General features: G+C 35.6%; 1 protein-coding gene across 1 annotated transcript; it reads right to left on the bottom strand.

The window, feature by feature from the left end:
* Window positions 1-294: 294 nt before the first annotated feature.
* On the bottom strand, window positions 295-15,223 carry LOC103702878 (succinate dehydrogenase subunit 6, mitochondrial-like). The gene is made up of 4 exons (XM_008785508.3): window positions 14,778-15,223; window positions 10,556-10,658; window positions 4,033-4,176; window positions 295-645 (listed from the first exon to the last, which is right to left on the bottom strand). The coding sequence occupies exons 1-4, from the start codon at window positions 15,057-15,059 to the stop codon at window positions 629-631; spliced, it is 546 nt and encodes a 181-aa protein (XP_008783730.1). The 5' UTR covers window positions 15,060-15,223; the 3' UTR covers window positions 295-628.
* Between the last annotated feature and the right edge of the window lie 9,133 nt (window positions 15,224-24,356).

Here is a 24,356-nt window from a genome sequence, read left to right as displayed (position 1 = left end):
CTACGGAACCAATCTATTGGAACTATCAGCCAATAAAATGATCTTGAGGTCTTCCACCATTAACCTACAAAAAGATACCAAGGTCTAGTACGGTAGGTCTGAAACGCATTAGCTCACATCACCTCTCGCAACTATTGCAGAAATTGTTCGTGTTCTTGAGGAAAAGGCCATAGAACTATTGCTTCACTCATGAATTACAAAATCCTCCTAAATCTCCTTCCAAATGCAATAGAATTCAATGATCCCTGCAAATCCTTTTTCCATGGTACCCAAATGTCAAAACTCACAAAGGTCTTGGCAGCACAAATCCTTATCCAACTGGTGAAAATTAATGCCAGATTTTGGGCACAAGCCGAGTTTTACCATCAATAAATTGACATAGCCCAGCAAATCAAAAAGAATCCAGAAAACGGATCAACCATCACACCTCCAACATAATGAAGTAAAACACTTACAAATGAAAACATATGGTTTGTTAGGACCTTGACACCACAGCATGTTATTTGATTTGGGAGACTAAAGAAAAAAGCACGGTTTTCTTTTTCTTTCATCCCAAGTCGCACAATCAGGGCTTCGCTTTTGTTGACCTGCCGATCTGAGAGCACGAATCAAGCGCCCTGAGCAAGTTTCAATTGCTTTTCTTCTCTGTCAGAAGAGCATAAAGATTCAATAACGAGTAAAGAAGGAATTGAAGAATAGATGAATGATCTTCAGTAATCGAGCATCTATAAGTTAATTATTCTAAGAAGAACAGGCTCATCAGCTCATGTAGAATTATTAATGTAAAAAGCAAGTTGGAAAATTCAGAATGACTCAAACACCTAAAGGGCGCACACAGTCAGTTGCAAAATTTAAACAACAGCAAGCCTCGTATCATCTTTCTAGGGTTGGGGCCATCAAGGTGATACTGTTTTGAGTTGCAACCTAACTGACAAACTTTAGCTCGTCCAGTGATTAAATACCTTATGACAAAGGGAAGGTGGGATCCACTACCCTATCAAAGCAGAGATCATGTACCAGAATTGTATCACCCACTAATTTGGTGTTTGCAAACAAGAGGACTCATAGCAGAACACAACCAGTGCTTACCGGACTACATGGAACTTCATCCATATAAAGCTTCCAATTAGAGCAAGGATACAGAAATGGCAAAAAAGAGAAGAAAAATACATTAAAAAAAAGCTGCTAGAGGAAGCAAACATCTGCAGATGGAAATTTTGCAAAACAGCACATTTATTGTCCTTTTTTCAGATTCAGAGCACTTCTATTTTCTTTGCAAGAATAGCCCAGTTCTAAATTTGTTGGACAGTCCTCCCTTTGACTCCAGCACATACACTAGCTGTGTGTTTAAACAGAGTTGCACACACTTTTTATATGAAGGTACATAATTTGTTTATGTGAACAAAAGTATTTTTAATAATGTGCATACTTGTTGAATGTACGATGCAAAATCTCAAGACCAGACCGCTGGTTGAACCGTCAACTAGACAGATCTGCATTTTGGGCAAACCCATAAGACCAATTTCTATTTCCCATTAATTCGTAAGGACCACCGGTTTAACCATCAATTCATTCAAACAACTCCAGTTTTGAGTGAACCATCCAGTTTTCCATCCTATTAGTTAGTGGTCCAAAATTGGGAAATTGGGGCTAGGGCATTCCATTCAATATGCAACTCTCATCTCTTCTCCTCCATTGGTGGATGATGACCAGCAGACAGTGAACAACCACTACTATTCTTCTCCACTCTTCCTCACTCTCTCAAGCCATCGATTCCTCCAGTTCTCATTGCCACTCATGCTTAGGCTCCAGCCCAATTGCCAACAAAATCCTTCTCACTCATAAACACACACTCTCATCCTCACCTGCCACCTCGACATCTCCCTCCCTCCCCATATGCCCATGTCCTTCTAGGTCTCAACAGTAACCCAAGCCTGGCCAGCTGCATCCCACTCTGTCAAATTATTCCCTCCCCCCCAAACGAAAGCTCTCAAAAGCAGGCAAATTTTCTTTTGTTGATTATATAAACATCTTTTAGATTTCTTCTTGTTCTAAGCAAAAATTTTGTTATCAACTAGAATTGAAATCAAGGCTAAAAGAGTTGATTTCTCTATCTCTTCCAAGATTTGTGAATCATTCAAGGTTTTTTCTAGTTTTATTTTTTTAAGCAAAAAGAAAAAGCTTTTTGTAATGGTCCTGTTATCTTCTGCTGATTATATAAATATCTTCTAGCTTTTCTCGTCTATTCTCCCCTAAATCTTTTGTATTTAGTTAATGCTCAAAGAATCAATTATATTTTCAGTTGATGGTGCTGTAGTTTATAAGAATCAACTGCTTTGATTTCAGATTTGGGATTGGAAAGACCAATTATAAATTAAAAATGGCAGCACTTAGAAGAGAAGCTAAATAACATGTAGATTTTATGCTATGGATATTGAGCAAGAGTACAGCAAACACCCATATAAAATGCCAGAAATAATCAATTCTTGAAAAATATTATTATATAGATAGAAGTTGTCCATGTGTCTTGACATATTAAATTTATAGTATGTCCAAATCCCCATAAATTGTGGTACTTATTTGTAACATGGTTCACTTGTTGAAAACTTGAATTATATATGGTGATGCTATGGTGTGATGCATTACTCAACGCCCTGTGACAATAGAGTGCCAGAAGTTGATATAAATATGCTAAGATATTTTTATTTTTACTATTTTTCAAATATATTTATAATTTTAATATAATCTATTTTCTATTAATAATTAATGATTATTTATTATGTCATCACGGCATCATAGTTCGATTCTGGTCAACCTGATAATTGAACTGGTGACCCTGACCTGGTCTCTTCCGGTTCAATCAACAGTCCATGTTGTAAATCATAGCAGCACATTCATGAGCAGGATTTATCCACTAGGGCCAAGGGTAAAAGTAAACAAACATTTCAAAATTGGTCCATTCCTTTAAAGAAAAGAAGTTGTCTGAACTCTGAATCCACAAAAAGGAAAATAAAGCGACAGTTTCGCAAAATCCCCCTACTGATTAAAAACAGTAGTTTATGGTTCTACGCTGCAAAAATTTCTCTAACTTCAGATAAAAAAGGCCTAAACTAGGCCCTATTTCAAGAAAGCTTTGAAGGGTTGCCTTCTAGTAGGGGTACAATCGAGCCAAGCTCGATCAAGCTTGAGTTTGATAAAGGTTAGCTCGAAATTATTTTCAAGCTGAATTTTGATATCAAGGTTGATTGCTATTATTTGATTGAGCGTAATTCGAGCTTAATTTCAATTTTGAGTCAAACACAAGCCTAACCGATTGAGTTGATGACTAAATCAAGGGGAAATCAGTTCAAGCTTGTGTCGAGCTTGCAAGCTCAAATGCAAAGCTTGGTTCAAGCTTGAGTTATAGTTTCACTAATTCATACAATTAAACCAACAAAAGAATCAACATTCATACATAAATATAAATAATCTAAAAATTATTAAACATACCATGAAAATATACCACGATTCCACAAAATACAATAATTTAAGTACCCATCAGTAAAAACTTTTATATGGTAGAATGTATTATATACTATAATAATTATATCAGAATTTTGAGCTGATCCTAATATAGCAATTAATTTCGAGCAAGTGGACCGAAGTTGAGCTTGGTTAAATTATATTCAACTCAAGCCTGGTTCAAGCAAAATTCAAGTTGATATTGAGCCAAACTCAAGCTTCTCGGATCAATTGACAACCTACTTTCTCGTTGCATAAGTTTAAATGTGTTCCAAGAGTAATAAGGTGGGCATTCTATTTGCCAATTGAGATTTAAATTATCATGGCAAGACCCTCTGACATCTGATGTCAAGAATTTGAATCTGACTCATATATGGTTGTTATTAGGTTTGGTGCTAAGGATATGAGACTCCAGATTTTGAGCAGATCATATCTTGAACCAACCACATATGGATGGAATACTGATTATCAGTAAGAGGTTTGAGCAAAGAAAAAAACTATTATTTGCATAAGCCAGTTGACACCACTGACCTAGTGTTTTGTCCTCCCACCAGTACAGAAACTTGAGATTGGCACCCTCCTTATCGATCTTGTAGAGCTGCTTCCAGTGTTCTGCAACTTCAGAACCAAAGATACCACCACAGAGGGCTCCAAAACCCATAGCCAGAACAAAACCTGCAGTAGTCATTAAAGAGTGAAAACAGGAACTAGGTAATAATTTATGGGACTGTTATAGCATAGAAGGTGAATCACTATTCTAGTAGACAAGTATCTTGCTTGAAAAGTGTATTTCACCATTTTTAAAAAAATAAGAAGAAAAGGAAAAGATATAAATACAAATTTGATGTCTTCTGTTTTACTACTGTCTCAATTTTTCTTTTTTTCTTTTTTTTTCCTTTGGCGTAACACTGTAAAGGAAACATTCTTTCAAAGCATTTGTATCTTGATAGGGCATAGCCATTACAATCACAAGAAATTAGTACATCAAAAGAGGCATAGAAGTTTCAACAATCAACGACATGGTTGCAAACAGGAACTACCAGTTATTTTGTGTAATTTATAGGACTGTTATAGAGTAGAAAGTAAATCACCATTCTGAATAGACAAGAGTCTTGCATGAAGCGTATGTCACCATTTAGAAGAAGAAAAAGAAGAAGAAGAAGAAGAAAAAGAAATACAAATTTTTGTTGCCTTCAGTCTCACACTATTGTCACAGATTTTTTTCCATAACACTGTAAAAAAACATTTTTTCGAGCCTTTGTATCCAAATAGGGTATAGCCATAACTGTTACAACAAATTAGTACATCAAAAGAGGCATGGAAGTTTCAACGATCAATGATGAGGTTGAGAACTGACCGATGTACAACGAACAAGTGAAATAAAGATCTTAGGCCCTGGTAAAATGCATAGCCTTGATTTCATTTAAACACTAGAAAACACACAAGACCCGTGACAACAAATAGCGGTCATCAGGAAGAACTTGAAAAGTTGATGTTGCGAAGTAGCTCTAATAGGAATAACCAGTGATGCATTCTTTAAGCCAACTCGTGCAGATGTGATAAGAATTGTTGGTTGTGGTTACTGTAACTAATAAACATTTATGTTAACTTGAGAAATGGTAAAAAAATGTTTTCCATATCTTTCTTTTCAAAAGTTCAATATTCTTCTGTCTATTTACAAATTTTCTATATGAGTATATTGATGTCTTACAACATTTTGATTAGTTTGAATTCATCAGTCAAACAAGCTTAAATAAAAAGGTTTATTTTCAAATGCTTATGTTCAGTATTACTGCAGAGAAGACATCACATGCACGATCAGAACAGAGGAGTTTGTTAAGAGTTTCAATAATACTGTGTTGCATATTGGTATCACGAGATAATCCTTCTCAGTGCTAGGGCTGCAGACAAGAACAGAGGAGTTTGTTAAGAGTTTCAATAATACTGTGTTGCATATTGGTATCACGAGATAATCCTTCTCAGTGCTAGGGCTGCAGACAAACCAAACTGCTCGTGAACAACTCAGACTCGACCCTGTAGCAGGCTCATTCGAGCTTGGTTCTGCTTGGAAACAAGCTGAGCTAGAACATTTTCTAAACCTTGACTCATAAACAAGCCGAGCACAAACGCCTTGGATTTGGAAAAATGAATGGAAGCTCTGCTTAACTCAATAGGTGACTTGTTTAAGCTAGTTCAAATTACAAAAAAGCTAAACTTGAACATGCTGTCAAGCTTGGCTTAAGCCTTTTTGCACTCCTACTCAACACTTTCGGTTACTGCCAATTTACCCACATCAGGGTATGACTGATGCTTTCCACAGTGACTTTTACAGGTCGCCTGATTAGGGCCACCTAGCCCACCTTAACATCCTGAATCATGCTCAAGTTATAGAATGACATGGACTTGTAAATTGGTACCAGATGCTATCAAGTACATAGTCTCAATTGATATACTAAATCGTACCTGAGAATTGTCCCGTTTATTGGATTATAATTGTCTTCTTAGGTTTCTTATATTTATTATTTATCTTAAATTTATTATTTTCAGACAACTTTGACATCTACACACCTGCCTAGATGCATGCCTTGTACCTAGGCACTAGGCCGCCTCCTAGCTGTCCATCTGCTGTTTATAGTCTTTTCAAACATTGGCTACAACCATCAAGGACAATTGCCAACCAAACTCTTTGCCAGGTTCAAAAAGACCATCGTTAACAAAGATATTTGCAAAATTGAGGTTATTTAGTAAGAGCCAGCTTCATCATAAAGGAAAAAATGACAAAGAAAGAAAAAATGAAGTAAAGTGCTTCAAATTCCTTTCTTTAAATTCCAATTGTAGTTATGTAAGTTTATGCGAGCAAATGTCACCAATAAAGTACAAGGTGAGGCTATAGGTTATTCATAGTACATATTTAGCAATGCATCAACAGACAACCACCTTGGCCACCTAGTTGCCCACCTTAATGTTCTTGCAAATGTTTAACAGATGCAGGATGGGATCAATTCATGAATCAATACTGAATGTTGCCAAGTTGGTATTTCCCATCAACTTGCTACATTTTACTTGTTATACTATGTCAAACTTTTTAGGATCATAATTATTTTTTAGATTTCTCCATAAAATTGTGAATTTTTAGGGGCCTCACTGATATCCAGACACAAACCTAGTACATAGGCGCTAGGTCATCCACTTGGCTACCCATCAACTGCCCACGGTCTTTTTAGGGACCTTGCATATTCTTATTAGGTTGTAAAAGATAAACCTTTCATCAAAAATGCATTGATAGTTAAAAGGAAAAAAAACATGGATAATAATAATCATAATAGGAAGTTATATTTCATGTCAGCCTTTATCGATATTTCTCCATCATTATTTTCAACTGAGTTGAATCCACTCTTAACATGGGGAAAAAGATATTACTATGATTTCATTAGCCAAAAGATGATCCACCGTGGACTATGATGCTTACATTAGATGAGGCATGCTTAAATGTTGAGACTATAATTGTCAAATAGCCTAGGTTACCCCAAACACTAGACCTAGCCTATAACCCAAAAGAGTAGGTAATCGCCAATGAGACTAGCTTGTTCAAAGGTAATCAGTATTTAATTCAACTACTGCAGCTATATATTTAGAATTTATAATATTTTGGAAAAAAAACCAAGTTTTTGACGGGCCTTAAGGCTATGTTAATCAGATCCATAAATTTACCCCAAGGTCCCCCCAATTAACACAGACATCAATATGGGTATGGGTAGCACAAAGGGAAATTATAAAGCTGCATTAGGAAGCAAAATAAAAAATCCAGAATAGTTGGGTTAAATGGAGTCAGTTGGAGGGCAAAAGGGAGGCATAATTATTTCACTTTTTCATTAGAGTAAGTTATTCCTAGAATAAGTGGGGCAAATGGGTTAGGAAGAGAAAAACTAAAGCATTTGTGGGGTACCATTATTTCTGGAGTACCTGTTCTGCCCTTGTAAAAGATGGTTTATTCCATATGCTCAAATAATTGTTTAATTGAAAAGACGTATCATAAGTGGATTAGGAGACTTTTATCCTTTCTTATTCCATTTTCAAATGTAGCCTCAGAGTAAAAGATTTGATGCTTAGACATGCAACTGCACCCACTCATACTTGAATTCACGAAAAATAGCCTTGAGGCAAGCACAACTGTATAATGCAAAAGTACTCATTACAACGAAAAAATACTTCAAGATATTCTGGAAATTGTACTAGTTATAGTTCATATTGAACTCTAAATAAACATCACAAAGAAAGTAACAATATGTCATAGTTGATTTAGCTCAAAAGGTAGAGATTGATAAGATTACCATTCATCTAATTTTTTTGAGGCTAGTTACAATTTAGGGTTTTGATTGAAAGGCCTTTTCAGGTCAATAGCTCAACACTTTAATTCAAGTCATCATTATTGTTCTTAAATCTAATATGAATTTTCTTATAGTGTTCAATCTAATGAACCTAACTACATTAGCACCCACATGTAACTCTAAAAAATTGTTAGAATAAGCAAATTTTTTTGTGTATGAATCTACATATAAGTGTACAATATATTCCATACAAATAATCCACACAAACACATGCATATATAGAGGTTGGGGAGGTCTAAGAAATGGCCCATCTTTGCCCAAATGGTTGCCCAAGCACCCAGGTGATGACTATTAATAACAATGCTTGGGAACGACAAGATGTCACATCCCTAGATGTAGATGGTTTATACAACATACATCAAAAGCAAAGGAATTAAAAAGAAAAAAGGGACAAAGAGTGCTTTTAAGAAGTGCATCAATCCTAAACTTGTCAAATAGCTTTAGTTAGTTCTATGATTAGTTTCCACTTTGTTGGCATCTTCAACTATCATTGGACCATGTGCTAGGCATGCAATTAAATATTACTTCCCTACAAAACATGCATTTTTTCAAATAACAAACTCCATTCTAAAATAACTTGTATACGACAACTACCAAAGTCCCAACCAGATTACCTGGTTGCCCAAAATGAACATCTAGATACAAGGTAGGTTAATGACCAATTATGAAGGTCTTCCGCTACATAACCCAATTTCCTAGATTTAGAGTAGCTTTGAAAAACATCTGGGAGGTTATAGATGTTCCAGCAGTCCATAGAAAAGGAAATTGCACATTGCAAAGAAAAGGGCATTGTTTGCTTTCTTGACTAGGCCGCTTAAGACCTTAATGAAAATTTGGAATAGAAGGTAAGTCAACATTATTAGGTGGGCTTAAGTGAAGGATCGCTTATTTAACCACTGGTACATACTGATCCATAAAGTACCATACTAGTAAGATACCAATACTAGTACTCCCCTTAGAACCAACACACGGTACATCACCTCTTATTTGATGTGCTGGCACCAAGAGGCACACTATGCATCAGTACAGTAATGTGCTTTACTGACCCTACCAACTGATAGGATACTGGTACAAGTACCAATTCCAGTGGTTCAAACCTTGGTGAGGGTTAAGTTTTTGTCTTTTAGAAATGTTTACGCCTCGATATGAGCATCTTCAAAATGTAGTTTTAAATTATTTTTTTTCTTGTAGGATTTATAGTGTAGCAAGCCTGTTGGTTTTAAACAAACAAAAAACAAACATGCCCAGCATAAGTTTGCCAAGAGTTCCCAAGCAATATCGATCACGGCACCTGCCCTGAAGAGAGCAAATTCTCCATCAAAAACAACAACCAAATCAGAATGGGTGAAAACACAAACTCACACTAAATAAAGATTCAAGTAATGAAATGAAGGGGCTACTCATGCTCCTCAACTTCACCTTAAAGTTTCCTCATGATTAAGCATAGTTTTTCTCCTATTAAGAGAACATGCAATTACCTTATAACTAGCAACCCTCGAAACAATGGATGCTCTTGAGCATTCTCATTTCCACATTATGTTCTTACCAATTACCAAGTCATCATTACCTTGAAAAAACAAGAACCACCTCTGCTATTATAAAACCACTTTTTGAAACATCACACTTCTGAATATCTAGATTCAAAAGTGGACACCTGAAAATAATGTTCAGAATACCAAAATTATGGTAATTGAAAGTCACCATATTGCCATTCACTCTCAGATCCATGGCACCTTCCAGCATTGCAATCCACTGATTTTGTATGTCCACAACATAATATTACAAATAACTATTTAATTAGACCTTCGGACATGACTCGCAGCTTGCATAAGTCAGAATTGGAACCTAGACACTTGCATTTAATATTGTGGCATTATTCGATAGATTTTGCTATTCATAAGTAAGAGTTAACTCATAGGAGATGTTAAATATAAAGACATGCTTATTATATACCAGATCATCCTTGCAATCCATCCAAGTTTCTTTTTAAAAAGAATTTTCTATATTATTCTTCATAGAAATCTATAGCTCTTTCTTATTCACCTAATTAACTTATCATTCATCAGTGCATTACTGTGTATAAGACATACAGTACAGGATGTGTAATCACTTATTTTGTGAAAAGCAAGTTATTTCCTGAAGCTCCATGACAAGCCCATAAAGAATTGGTGTTCATGACATAGAGACTTTCTCAAAGTATTGCAACATTATGATATGTGTAAGTTTAGCCAGCTTTTGAAAGGCTCAAGAATGTTACCAGACTTCCTACACTGAGGAAGGATATGCCTGGTGACTTCAACTCTAAGGTTTTACTAAGAAGCTAGTGAACTTCAAGCACTGAAACACATAGATTTATTAACTATTTATTAATCTTTGTCTGGTAGAAATTCGAAACCAGCAACATAATGCACTATCTGCTCCTTGATTAGAATTTTATGATTCTTCCTTCTCACTTTTTTTAACTTTTCTACTATTTACTGCTAAGGTGAAAATTACAGGGAGAGTTAATAACAGAGGCAATCTATATAAACCAGAACAGTTATTATGATCAGACTTGTACTGTTTCTTCCCACACCTTTAACTAAAAGCTTTAAGTAGTTGATAATTCAAGTCAGAATGACAACTTAATCATACAAGAAGTATGCAAGAACAGAAAGCTACAATACCATGTAGGCTCTTTGAATATTTCCACGAAACTCCTCCTAAATGTGCTGCACCAAGGAGCGCCCCGACCATGGCATACTTTCTTGATTCCCTTAAAGCCTCCAACTGTAGGAAAAAGACGTCCATTCCAGAATATCATTAGAAACCTAATCTTCCAACCAAAAATCAGCAAGAGAATATACACAACTCAGAGCAAATGATCAACAAAGAAGTAAGGGGAAATGCAGAACTTAGCAACCTCGAGATGAAAGGGATAAAGAGGGTTGTGATCTGCCTCACATGGAAATATAAAATTCGTATGAGCGAAAACATATAACTTTAACATCCTAGATAATATTTTAAATGTATAGCCATTGATTTGCAAAAAGCAACTAAGAAAACAATGAATTGGTGGGTCAAGCATTGGACACGATGTTTAAATTTGCTGTTTGTAAGGTCAGTCATTCTTCATTCTTATCTCAAAATACCAACACCGACGATACATGAGTATGCATGGCACTTAGATTTAGTAATGTAATAGACAGTTCCAAAAGGCATGTTGTAGATCATCATACATTAATCCAAGAATTGAATTTTCACCCAATACAATTTACCTGTCATGTTCAGTCCACAGTTAAATAACCTGTCACAGTCCTATTTGTTGCGGAGATCTACCAAATGTATGGTAATTTAATTGATACACCATTGTTCCTTGATTAGAGTTTTATGATTCTTTAGATAAAACATGTCCCATATAGTCTCCTTTTTCTTTTCTTTAGGGGGTAAGGTGAAACATAGATAAGAGTAAATAACAAAGGCAGCCTCTACATAAACCAGAATAGGACAGGTAAAATTGGGAGAAAAATAAATTGGAACATACACACATAGTGCATTCTCTAATTAACAAAAACTAGATCAGGAAACATGAACCAATTTTAGGGTTTTTTTGGGCTACCATTTTTGCATATTGCTTCTTTTATTATCAATTTTAGCAGTGTGATCAAGAATTCTACATTGCATATCAAAATACTGTCAAGATTTCACTATTTGATATTATTTTTGCTTTGCATATTTTTTCTATTTAATTTTCCTATCTTCCATCTTTACTTTTTGTTCCCAGTTTTCAAATATCTAAAATATGCTTACAACCAAAAAAAAATTATTTTCCTCACATATGCATGATAAGACCTTTCTACTCCATATTTACAATGTTAGATGTAACTGTTTAGAGAGATTGCAAGTTTAAAATATATATTAGAGGAAATGGCAGAAAAGAAACATCCAAAGAATGAATTGAAGTCAAAGTGACTGAAAGAACAAGGTTAAAGTGGACTACTTCAGCACCAAAATGCCACCAAAAGTAGTATGTTGAACAAACAAGTAAACAGTCAAGCATTTGTGTTGTATCTTCATGTGCCCACAACAACATTACATCTTTTGTATCTTAGTTTAATGTGACTATTTGGCAAGAAAGGCATTGTGTATGAGTCATTTCATGCAGTGACAATTAAAACCACAACGTATAACACCTAAAACAAATTTAGTGAGTGTATACCTGTGTATAAGATGCATCAATAGTCCTTATATGACAGCATGGAGTTAAAGTTGTATTAAGCAAGTCATAAACTTCATTTGTATATTTCATCTAATTGTTTGCCTTACTGACTCACAGTTCTTCTGACTGATTCTCGACCATAAGTACACATAGATGCCTTTTTTTGAAGTTTTACTTTGGTGTTCACAATCACATTGGGACCATTTATTTATCTTTTGAGGTACATAGGATATAGAGTATCATGTTTCAATGGCTTTTTTTCTTTTACTTGAGTTAAAAGAGGGGGAAAATAATAACTATAGCCCTTGACAGGTCAAGGCCTCCAAATTCTTTGTAGAAACTAATGTGAACATCTAAGTAGAAAATATTTCTAGGAATAATATTCTTCTCTTAAAATAATTATAACATTATATAGCTTCACACATGCATTTAATTGAATATCAACTTAAGCTCAAGAATGTGAGAAAGAAATGCCCAAATTCAATATATTTGTGAGTCCTATTAAAAAAGCATCTTAGTGAACAAGGCTCCCACCACTGCTAGTATGGGGAGGGTCAAAAGTATGTGGAGAGATTGTTTCTATATTTCCAACCTATAACATCCAAGTCACAATAGAGCAACCCTACTGGAACACCAAAGCCCACACTCTTCATGAGTCCTACTATGAAACAAAGAAATAAATTGAATGCACTAGACACTAAAAAGCTTCATAATTGCAAAATGTATGAATTTCCAAACAACTAAAGTTAAATAAGTAAACAATTGCATGGTGTGTTCAAAAAATAAAATACAAGTGGGCAAACTAGCGACAAACCTAATTTTCGACATTTTTTGCACAAAATGGCTGCCTTAGAACTCGAACTCATGCCATGGCACTTGTTAGCCCAAGCCTCTTACTATTGCACAACAGCCCCTTCAAGATACAAGTATGCTTTTAAATTACCTTATACGCAATACTAACTTCAAACTAATATTGCCAAAACTACATCAATAAAGAACATATTTAACACAAAATTATCTAAAATAACATGTAATAACTTTTCTTGGCTTCTTCTAGCTTTCTTGTTTTTTTTCAATTTTTCTTTATTTTTTTTTTTTTGACCAAAACTCAATAACTACAAGAAAAATTTCCAAAACAACCAAAAATAGAACTCTAAAAATCCGGCCTAAACCAAAACCAAGATTTTAAGCCTTGATTGTGACTTGTGAGGAAGAAAATGGCGGGTCGAACACCGGTGGGGTTGGCGAGCAACAATAAGGAGCAACTTGTCCAATATCACTTTGAAATCAACACGCACTGTAAACAATACATTTGCATCTGCAAAAAGAGCCTCCACTGCAACATGTTTGTGTATTAATTTTTGCATTCTACATAGTCCAATTAACTGATATTTTATGAATTGCTTCCATGCCAACAAGTGAATTTACCCCCTTTGCAATACTTTGCATGACCAATTAATTCTAAGCTTATTATTTTCTTGTAAAGTGGAAACTTTACTCTTGAAAGACTAAGTTAGTTCTACCTTTAAGTATTAAAGCAGAAAGTGTTGATACAAAACTGATGCAATCACATTATAAATATCATGTACAATCAATAAGAGAATGATATCAAACTAGCACAAAAACGGAAGATTGCACTATTCAATTTCAGGCCACTTTATTATAACTTTTGAATGATAAAACAGAAATTGTGAGAGAGGAAAAGGAAAAATAATAAAACACCAACTACTCAATAGCCAACATAGAACCATAGAGGCGAAAATAAGAGGAGGAAAAAATGAATAACTTAACCATTAAGCTCATGAGTGACAGCCAATGCTAAACATTTTTATTATATTGTATATACCATTGTCACTGGGGTTTCATTCTCTGACTTTAATTCAATAACTTAACGGTAGAATTTTATTTGCACTAGCTATGCATTTCCACATGCTATCATCTTTCAATACTATCATGGGAAAGCCCACGTCCACAAAAAGAAATAAGACATCACCTTTCAACTAACTAGGTAAAAACTCCAGAAGCACTCTTCTATTAATCCCCACCAAACTCCCTAAAGAAAGAGCATTTGAGTATATATTGAAAAATTATATACATATTGACTGTTTCAAACAAAAGAACTACACAACCAGGATAACATTAACCTGATTATAACAAAAAAGAACATTGATTTTCCAAATTAAAACATGATCACCGGAGAGAAGAGAAAAATACAATACAAATTTTACCATCCAAAACCGAAGCTCTAGTTATCTGATAACGTAAGCAAGCAAGTGAGACGATATAATTATCAAAAAGAAAATGAAAATCTCCAGTAAAACTCGAATAAAACCAAAACACAAAGGAAGTCATGACCATTCGATTTAAGGAAATGGCGGTTCAAAAATGGGGAAACAAAACCATTCAGTTTTCTCCGCGGCAAACCCCATCAAACCCCTAAAACAACCACAGTCCCTAAATTCCAGATCGACTGAAATCCCCAAACTTTATGAGAAACGAATCGAAACAAAAACCGCTCCAAATCCATCCAATACAAAACCCAAGCTAGGAAAAACAAAACCATCACCAACAGAGATCACGAGAGCAAAGCAAGCCGGAACCGATTGGAAATCCGCGGCTACATAGAGAGCCCGGATCGAAAAAGAAAACCAAAAGACGGGGTCGGATCAAGAACCGATCGATGAAGATACCTGAGGGCCGTAGACGGGATCGGAGGCGATGAACTTCTCGACGTCGGCGTCGGTCCATCTGGGGAGCGGCTCCGCGCGGCCCAGCGTTTTCTTGTAGTAGTCCAAGAAGGCGAGGTTCCTCCTCCAGTGCTCCTTCACTTCCTCGTAGTGCTTCCCCAGCAATCCCCATGACGCCGAATGCGAGCTCTCCTCCGCCATCGCTCCCTCGCTCTCTCTGAGCACGGGTTCGGAGGAACGGTGCCGTTCTACCAGAGTACGGAGGCTGTCACGGCGGAGTAGCATAAGAACATGTGTCTTTCGTGAGCAGCGGGGGCTGAGCTTTGGAAGGCCATATGTTCTGACCGTTGGATTGAGGTCTAGGGTATGTTACATGATAGAGCAATGATGAACCTGTGGATCTTTTGACCCAAAAAAAAATGAACCTGTGGATCTTGCGGTGGAAGGATAACGATGAACTTTTCCAGTTGGTGGCCATGATCCATGACGTCAGTAATAAAAGCAATCTGCATTGGAAAAATGAACGATGGAATGGGACAGCATGATTCATTGGAGGAAGTGGATATATATGTATATACATTTGGTTCACAGAAAAAATTGAAGAAAATATGACTACAATTTGCGCATGTGTATGTATATATATATATAATAATTAGTTAGAGTTTTCAATAAATAATAAAAATATTTATATCGAAATATTTGATTCTATTTAATTTTATTAGTACTTATGAATTTTTAAAAAAAATAAATGACTGCATCAACATTCTGTTAACTTAATTTATTATTCACTTAATAATATTTTTGATTATGCGCTTATAAAATTTAATTATCTGATTTATATCCGTATTTATATCCATATTTTCAGTATCCAATTTATATCTGTATTCATTTAAAATAAATATGGATATTAATTTTTGCATCGACTAGCATCTGTATTAATATTTGTATTTGTCAAATAAAACAAATATAGATATGGATATGCTAGTATCTAATCCGTATCCAAATCGATTTCAGCTCTAGAAAGAGATGGAAAGTAGTTTTTTCATAGAAATAAAATTCTCATATTTTATGAAAAAAATCCATGTTGGACATAGAAAAGTTCAGTTCCCACATATTAGGAATTAGGATACTTTTTTTCCAAAAATATTATTAAGCTTTTTTAAATAAAATAGAATAAAGTCTTTTTCTTTATTGTAAGAAAATATAAAATATATAAATAAATCTATCTCATCATATTAGCTTAAGCTTTTGGGACAAGCGGTAATTTTAACATTTATCAGAGGCATAACATGTATTTTATACAACTTTTTTTAAAAAATAGATGTTCAACTAAATATAAGCCACTATGAAATATGCTATTTTTCTATGATCAATCAAATATGCAAAAATCAATTTTTCAGGCATTATATACCTAGGCATCAGTTTTTAGAAAAATAATTTCGGTGGAAAAAAATTCTTAAGAACCATACAAAGTTCAAAAAATTTAATATGAATAATTTTGTTTGAAACCCTAAAAGGGATATTTGACAATAATAGCATGCAGGTTTGGCAGCCTTGTCCATGTCAGTGCTGAAGAAACTAAAGTCGAAAACAATATAGCGAAAGCTTCAAGCATATACAAAATAGTTAATAGTTCTGCTGTTTGGTTGGCTAGAATAGAGATGAGCTTTGTCCTTGGATGCTAGATCAAGATAGAGGGACGAGGACCAAGGATGCCCCTAATAGTTCATTGATGGCTGTTGGAGCCTTCCTCCCATCCAAGGTTTTCCAAATATGTTAAACGAGATCCTAGGAAAATATCCTTAAAGAATAAATTCTGTCTTTATGGGCTTACTAAAATTATTTGTATAAAAAAATATGTGGCATAATACCTAGTGCAAGATTGTGATGCCCCAAAGAGGAAGGAAATTGCAATTGGTATTCGTAGTTAGATGGTATGTGAACTCATGCATAGTTTGAGGATTTTATTATGCAAATTTCTCAAAAACTCAACAATTTGAAGACAAAAGAGATATGTAAAACTTACTTAAGAAATAGTTGATTTAATTGTACCCTCCTATTTTAATATTACAAGATTATATGCAATGAACAATGAGAATCTTTGCAGAAGAACCCATTCAATTTGGATGGTTTGTCCAATGAATAAGCAGGCATGTATAATGAGGACATGGTAATGTTGCTAGAGGGCACCTAGTTGTGCATGATTGATTTGGAAACAAATACATCAACTTTTCTTATTTGAAACTAGGATGAGGGAAGAGTGTCACTAATGGCCAATAATCTAGTCGATGCAATTTGAAATCAAGCTGAAATATAACTTTTGGCTCCAAAAATAACCCAATAAGCTGCTACATTAGGCTTGAGTCCTGAAATCAATCAAAAAGTTTTGTTAGATTGTTTTCGAATATAACCTAAACCATGCATGAATTTGACTCGATCATGAATGTTTCCCTATATATTTATCTTTAATATTTCTATTATTTCCTCATAACAAGTGAAAAACAATTTTTGTTTTTTTGAGCACGAAGTAAAAAAAAAAAAAATTTATTTTTCTTTGCATCTCAAAAATAACCTTAAATTCTTCGGGCCTTTCTTTTAAGGTGAAAGATGGCTATACTAGTGAGCGTCGATGCAACAAGCAAGAAGACAACAAATCAATCATAGCTCTACCTCTCATCCCTTCGCTTGTCTTATGAGAACCAAGGAAAAACGCTATATACTAACTCATGCACATATACATACACAATTACATATACATGCATATTAATTCGGAGCTTTATTGAATGGTGCTTGATTTGTATAGCTATACAGCCTAAGAGGGGGGTGAATTAGATTTTTCAAAATTTTTAAGTAAATACGGTAGAATTAAATGCTTGATAGAAGAATATAAACTTTAGCAGCAAAGTAGTAAGCAAATGTACTGAAGATAATGCAAGCAAAGCAATCAACGCAAATACAAGAAATTTATAGTAGTTCAGTGCCAACCCTATACCTACGTCCACTCTCCAAGACTTTCTTCTTGAAAATTTTACTATAATCTATAACCAGATTGCAACACAATTAATTTTCGAGTTCACAACCAAAACTCAGTTGATTTTTTCAGGCAATCAACCAAAACTTTCAACCGATTGTTTTCCGAGCTCACAATCAACTCAGTTGTTGCCCTAGGTGACAAGCCAAGAGGGGGGATGAATTGAGTTTTCTAAATTTTTAATCCCTTAATCAAATTGATAGATAAATGGGTAGTTTAGCTCATGTTAATTAAGTGCGTGTAGTGAAATTAGAAAGGCACACAATACAAACACACAAGAAATATAGTGATTCGGTGCTCTCCAAGCACCTACATCCACTTTCCAAGCGTCTCCTTGGAAATTCACTATAATCCCACGGATTACAGTTGGATTGTTTTCCGGGCTCACAATCCAAAAACCTTTACAATTTGGTTTTCCGGGATGACCAATAACCTACGTTGGTTTCGCGGGCTCACAAACAACATACAATGTTGGTTTTACGGGCTTACCAACTAACCTTACAACAAGATTAATAAGTAACAAAAGAGAGCTCCTAAGAGAGTAAATAAAGCAATCATATACTACAAAGAAGAGTTTAGAGAATGTTTATCACTTTGGAGGAGCTATTCTCTTCTTTGTCAAGCTTGCTTCACTTCACAAGGATTGGTGGAGCTATTGATGACTCTTTGAAACTACTCAGCAACTTTCTTTTGGCCCTTTTTATGAAGCAAATGAATGAGGCTTTCTTTTCTAGGGTTTGCTTTTAAATATGCTTCTTTAATATCAAAAGATGTCTTCCTCTGATGAATAGTATTTCTTAAATACCTCCCCAACCTCTATTAGTCACTCCCCAGCTGTTTGAATTGAAAAACTAGCCGTTTCTAGCCGTTGGGAGCTCAAAAAGCACTTCTGCAGAACTAGCCGTTGGGCTGTCACCCGTGCTGGGGTCGATCCAAGCTTTTCTGGGATCGGCTCAAGTTACTGTTCACCAGTCTTGGGGTTGACTCAAACTTCTCTAGGGTCGACCCCTGCTATAGTGGGGTCGGCCTTCTCGGAAAACACAAAACCTTATTTTTCTGACTGTTTTCACTAGGGTGACTCATACTTTCTTGGGGTTGACCCATGCTACAATGGGGTCGACCCAAGCTCCAGTGGGGTCTGCCCTCTCAGGGATTCCAACGACATAGTTTTTGAACACTTATCCTAGGGTCGGCTCATGTTCTCTTGAGGTCGGCTCAAGTCTTCCTGGGGTCGACTTAAGGAAACTTGGGGTCGGCCCTCTCAGTAATTTCTAGAGAGTTGTTTTCTTTGAATTCATAAGTTGGGGTCGGCTCATGGTTCTTTGGGGTCAGCTCTTCTCTTGGGGTCGGCCCCAGTTACTGTTCATTTGTGCCATTTTTGCAAGGATGTGCCAGATCGTCCCAAAACATAACAGGGTTGACTCCACCTCTTCTGAGGTCGACTCCTACTCTGTGCCAAGTATTTCACTCCATGCCAGTGCGTGCCATATGTATCAGGGTCGACTCCAAACCTCTTTGGGGTCGACTCAACTTACAATTTTCTGCATCTTAAGGTTAGACTAGTTCATAGGATCAATAGAACATATTTTAAATAAATTTGAGTATATGGCACGATAAAGCTTCATACCCTTAATAATGAAAATTACAGTTTTGCCCTTAAGAGTATACTTGACTTGAAACTTTGCCGAAATAGATTTAAAAAGCTCTCTATCATTTTCTACTACATATTTTATCTCGTTGTTAATCATTGAGAGTCATCTTGATCTCATTTTCTCAATGTATCGTGAATGTATCGAGGGTGTGGCATTCCTTAGTGATGTATCAAGTTAAACTGTATTGCTAATTTGATATTTTTTTAATCGAAATAACATTATCATCCTCAATCTCCCCCTTTTTGATAATTACAAAACATTGAGTATCCTTAAGTTGGCATTAATATATAAATTAAGGTTTAAAGTTTAAAAAATGCTTTAAAGGCTGAAAATTTAGAATTTTCTAAGGTATAGGATGTGCCAACCAAAAGCTCCCCCTTTCTAATCCCAATTTATGCCAATTGAAGTTTAGTTTTGTTCCCCCTTACTCTTATATTTTATTGAAAATAAGACTTCAAGAATTTGTACCAATGCAAGAGTTTCAAGTTATATATCGAAGCAAGTGACGTATGTGCCATTAATTTAGAATCTTTGATTAAACTTTAGATTTTCCTTATTTAGAGATTCTAGAGTGTAGTTTTTTTTATTGTTATATATCTCTTCCCTTAAGTAAATATTTTCTTTCAATTTAGCTTTGGTTAAGGATGCATATATTCCAACTTCTCTTACTTCTCCCCTATATTGCAACTTCTCTCTTCTCTTACTTCTCCCTTTTTTGTCATTATCAAAAGAAAATGTAATACATGGGTGAAAAGTATTTCAATGACGAAGATCATAAAACATAATAAGACATTGCATTTCATAAGAGTCAAAATTACAATGTTCTAATGAGCCAAATAAGATAACATCGTTTTCAAACAATAGAAAGCAAGATACATAGATAACTAGAGTGACTCTAGGCACTAATCTAGATGAGTCCCTGCAGTGCTATCAGTAGGCCTAGAGACATCCAAGGGCTGGGATCTGGCTCTAGATCTCCTAGTATAGGTGGCGAGAGGAGGTCTGGGCTGATATAACTGTGAGGGTCTGTGAGCCCTATGAGCTGGCTGGCTCTGTGCCGAGACCTCTGACTCAGCTGCTCGAGCTTCCGGAGGACCATGAAACTCTCTCTCTCTAAAGCTATCATCCGATCCGTGAGACCTGTCATCTGAGCAAATAATCTCCCGATCTCAGTCATCATATTGTCCATCCAACTCATCATACCATCAGGCTGACTCGTCATTTTATCAGAGAGACCCATCACCTGAGCCGATACGAGCTCAGTCATTATGTACCAAAACTCCTCTATATATCCAGTAGGTGTGGATGATGAAGGTCCTGCCTCTGCATGTGCCGAAGGGTGGTCAACAGGTACCTCAAGCTCAGGAATGGAGTCTCCAGGCTCTGGTGCATGTGCCCCTGCACCTCCACGCACATACTGATCATTCACCTTCTCATAACCCATACGCACAAGGGATCGTGCAGTGTAGGTGTCGGTAAATAACAATTCCCTGTGTTGCCCAGAGGTGCAGCCCAAGAGGAAGGGCGAATTGGGTCTTTTAAAACTAAAAGTGTGAAGAATGTGAGTTACTATTATCTTTCAATAACTTGTAGATTTAGCAGCGGAAATAAGGTTGCACAAATAAAGCAGTGAATAAGATGAGGAAAGCAATCAGAAATATGCAGTGAAAGAAGAGATAAACCACACACACAAACACTAAAGTTTATAGTGGTTCGGTGCACTCCTAGCACCTACATCCACTCCCCAAGCCTAGCTTGAGATTTCACTATAACCCAGCAGATTATAGCTTGATTATTTTTCAGGCTCACAATCAAAAATCTAGTTGGTTTTTCCAGGCAACCAACCGAAAACCTATAACCGTTTGTTTTTCGGGCTCACAAATAACCTAGTTGGTTTTCAAACAAACCAACCAAAAATTTTACACCGTTTATTTTTCCGGGCTCACAAACAACCTAGTTGGTTTTTAGATAAACCAACCAAAAACTTTTTTCCTTGCTGAATACTTCCGATTCAGCAACTTCCAATCAAGGCTTGGAAGAGCCTTTACAAGTTCAAATGAATGAAACTGTTACAGAAACAGTTAGTCCAAATAAATGTATGCTGTAATCAGAAAACTCAAAGCTTCAGAGTATATAGAATGAATTAATAAAAATAAAACTGAAGCCGATGAAAAAGTTGGCTGTGGAAGAATGTCCCAATGCTTGAGCAGCAGCTCTTCTCGAATCAATGAGAAGCTTCAACTGATTTCCTCACAAAAGTAAGTTTTAGATGAGTGCCGGTGAGGATGATGAACTATTTAGCTTTTTCTTCCCTTTTCCTTAGTGAAAACTTTTCTTTCTTAATAGAATCTTTTTTCTTTCCTTATTATTTCCTTTCTAAGGTTCCCTTGAATTTATAGACGAGTTCTTCAGAGGGATTTGATTTTTTTTCTTTCTGTTTTGATGGGAATCTTTTCTGTTACATAAGAAGACAAAAATTGTTGCAAGCTTCCCGTTGTGGTCCCAGTAGTAAGGGGTCGACTCATGTAACTCAAGGGTCGACTCATGCTTATCCTGGGTCGGCACTTCAAGATATTGAGATGACTCTTGCTGTGATAACTTCAAAGGGTCGACTCTTTAACCTTGACGGTCGACTCATCTTTTTCAGGAGCCGTCTCTTTAAACACAAGGATCGACTCATGCAGTAATTTTTCTGACTGATGCTGCGACTGAACTAGGGTCGACTCTTCAAACACAAGGGTCGACTCATTTGGAACAAGGGTCGACTCTTCAAACTTTATCTCAGGCGGTGAAAACTCTTTGTTTAATTTGAACTACACAAGGATCGACTCATGTTTTGCGGGGGTCAACTCATTGACTGTGCTTCTTGAAAAAAACATGCTAGAGTCAACTCAAACTTGTCCTTTTTGCTTAGGGGTTGACTCAAGTTTTCAAACAGAAAACTTTAGACTTCATCTTTGATCTTCATGGATTAGATTAAGATCAATTTTTTTTTAGAACATATCCAATGAAGTGTTTGTGAAGAACTAATGATTTTGCAATGCTTCATTTCTTCTGATTTTTCTTGACTTATAAAACTTCACAATTAAGCCAACATCATTAGTACACATCATCTCAAGTGTTTTGTAATCATCAAAATTCATCCTTTAGGGTTGACAATCTTTCCCTTTTTGATGATGATAGAACCATTGAGTTTAAAAAAATTTTGCAATAAATTTTACAATAATTATAAGAATTTTGTAATGAAGTTCAGAGTAAATATAACATTCAAAGATATATGCATAATTTCAACAAGTTAAGAAGAAAAATCTCCCCCTATCAGTTACAAACGTTTAAATTATGCGGAGTTCTTTTTCTTCTTCTTTTCTTGTTAATAGTGCAGTACCACAGTACCATTCCCATTCCATATCTGTATAATTTAAATCTCCCTCTATATATTATCTTTAGTGTAGAGATTGGTATTCTGAATTCTTTTCACATTTTTTATTTCTCATTTCTCAGATTGGAATTCTTTTCACATTTCTCCCCCTTTTTGTCATCAACAAAAGGAAGGAAAAGAAAGATAATTTTAATTTTCCTCTTTTTGTGAGCTTAAACAGTAAGGATTAATTAACAGTTGTGTTAAGGAGAGAGAGTACCAGACTCAATATATGTATCAAAGCAGTATACAATCTAAGAAAACATATTTTTCAAGAAAGGTAAGTATTCATTGTAATTGATAAATGAAGTACACTTGATAAATAAAAAAAGATACAGTTGGTATCAATTGGTATCAGTCAGTATACAAGTATGCCAAATAGACATGAAACATAGCTCAGTACAAAGTTATGTTTTGAAAACATGGGTTTCAGTCTAAGTTCAAGTTAGGTTCAGTCTAGATTTAGGATTTTGAAGATGAAGGTCCAGACTGATCTTCCTTTGGCTCTTCCATCAGCTTCTCAATCTTGCTGTTTAGTGCAGAGATAGAGCCAGTAAACTGAGTGTGTTCTTCTTTCAGTTCTTGGATAGAGCCTTGAACAGAATTTTATTGTTCTTTCAAGTATTTTTTAATTTCAGTAATTCTCTTCTGCTGATTAGCTGCTAGTTGCCTCAATCCTTGCAGTTCCGATTTTACTTCTTTTACTAAGTCAGTGAGATCAATAACCAAATTCCAGCAGACTCCTGAATTGTACAGTGCTTTTATGATGTTATCTCCAATAAATTTTAACTGCCACTTCTCAAGTCTGAGTGGAGGATTTGATGGTCTTTGGATTGGAGAAGGTTGACTGACTGGAAGCTCTTTTGAAGGTGCTTGAGTAGGAATTCTTTTGCCTTTAAGTGGTGTTGGAGTGTCTTGACCACTTTCGTCCTGAATTCCTTACCCTTTATGAGTCCATTTGCCCTCAGTTTTGACAAATCTCATTCTTTTCAGTGATTTGTCATTGTAGACATCTGAAGATAGAAGCTCTTTCTTTGTCTCCCCTACTAAATTTCCATTGAAGTAAATGAAGACTAATGTCAGAACCATACCATAGGGAAGGGAAGCTCCGTTTCTCTGCCCTTGAGCTTCCATGTATTTAAGCATTAAACAGGGTAGATTCAGTGGGAGTCCTTGTATAACATGATGCATTACTAGTATATCCCTTTCTGAGACATGATCAATCTTTTTTGTCTTCGGAAAAAATATCTTGTTGATCATGTGATGCAGCAGACGCATCTTAGCATTCAGTTGATTGGCACTGATTTCAGTCCAATCTTCTGTGATTTCTCTATTGAGAATAGTGCTTATTCCTTCGTTCCTATTCTCTAGATGATCTCCATTCTCTCCATCATTTGAAATTTGAAGAGCATCTCTGAGAATCTCTTCTGTAATCAAGATAGGGATATCTTTAACCTTGGATGAGATCTGTCCTTGTCCAA

This window comes from Phoenix dactylifera, chromosome 7 (genome assembly GCF_009389715.1).
Source record: "Phoenix dactylifera cultivar Barhee BC4 chromosome 7, palm_55x_up_171113_PBpolish2nd_filt_p, whole genome shotgun sequence".
Lineage (NCBI taxonomy): Eukaryota > Viridiplantae > Streptophyta > Magnoliopsida > Arecales > Arecaceae > Phoenix > Phoenix dactylifera.
This window is presented reverse-complemented; position numbering and strand designations above follow the sequence as displayed.

Coding starts and splice junctions, on each gene's coding strand:
- LOC103702878 (XM_008785508.3), bottom strand. CDS start 15,059: ATGCTACTCCGCCGTGACAGCCTCCGTACTCTGGTAGAACGGCACCGT. Junction 10,659..14,777: donor ATCCCGTCTACGGCCCTCAG/GTATCTTCATCG, acceptor TTTTTCCTACAG/TTGGAGGCTTTAAGGGAATC. Junction 4,177..10,555: donor ATATTCAAAGAGCCTACATG/GTATTGTAGCTT, acceptor TGACTACTGCAG/GTTTTGTTCTGGCTATGGGT.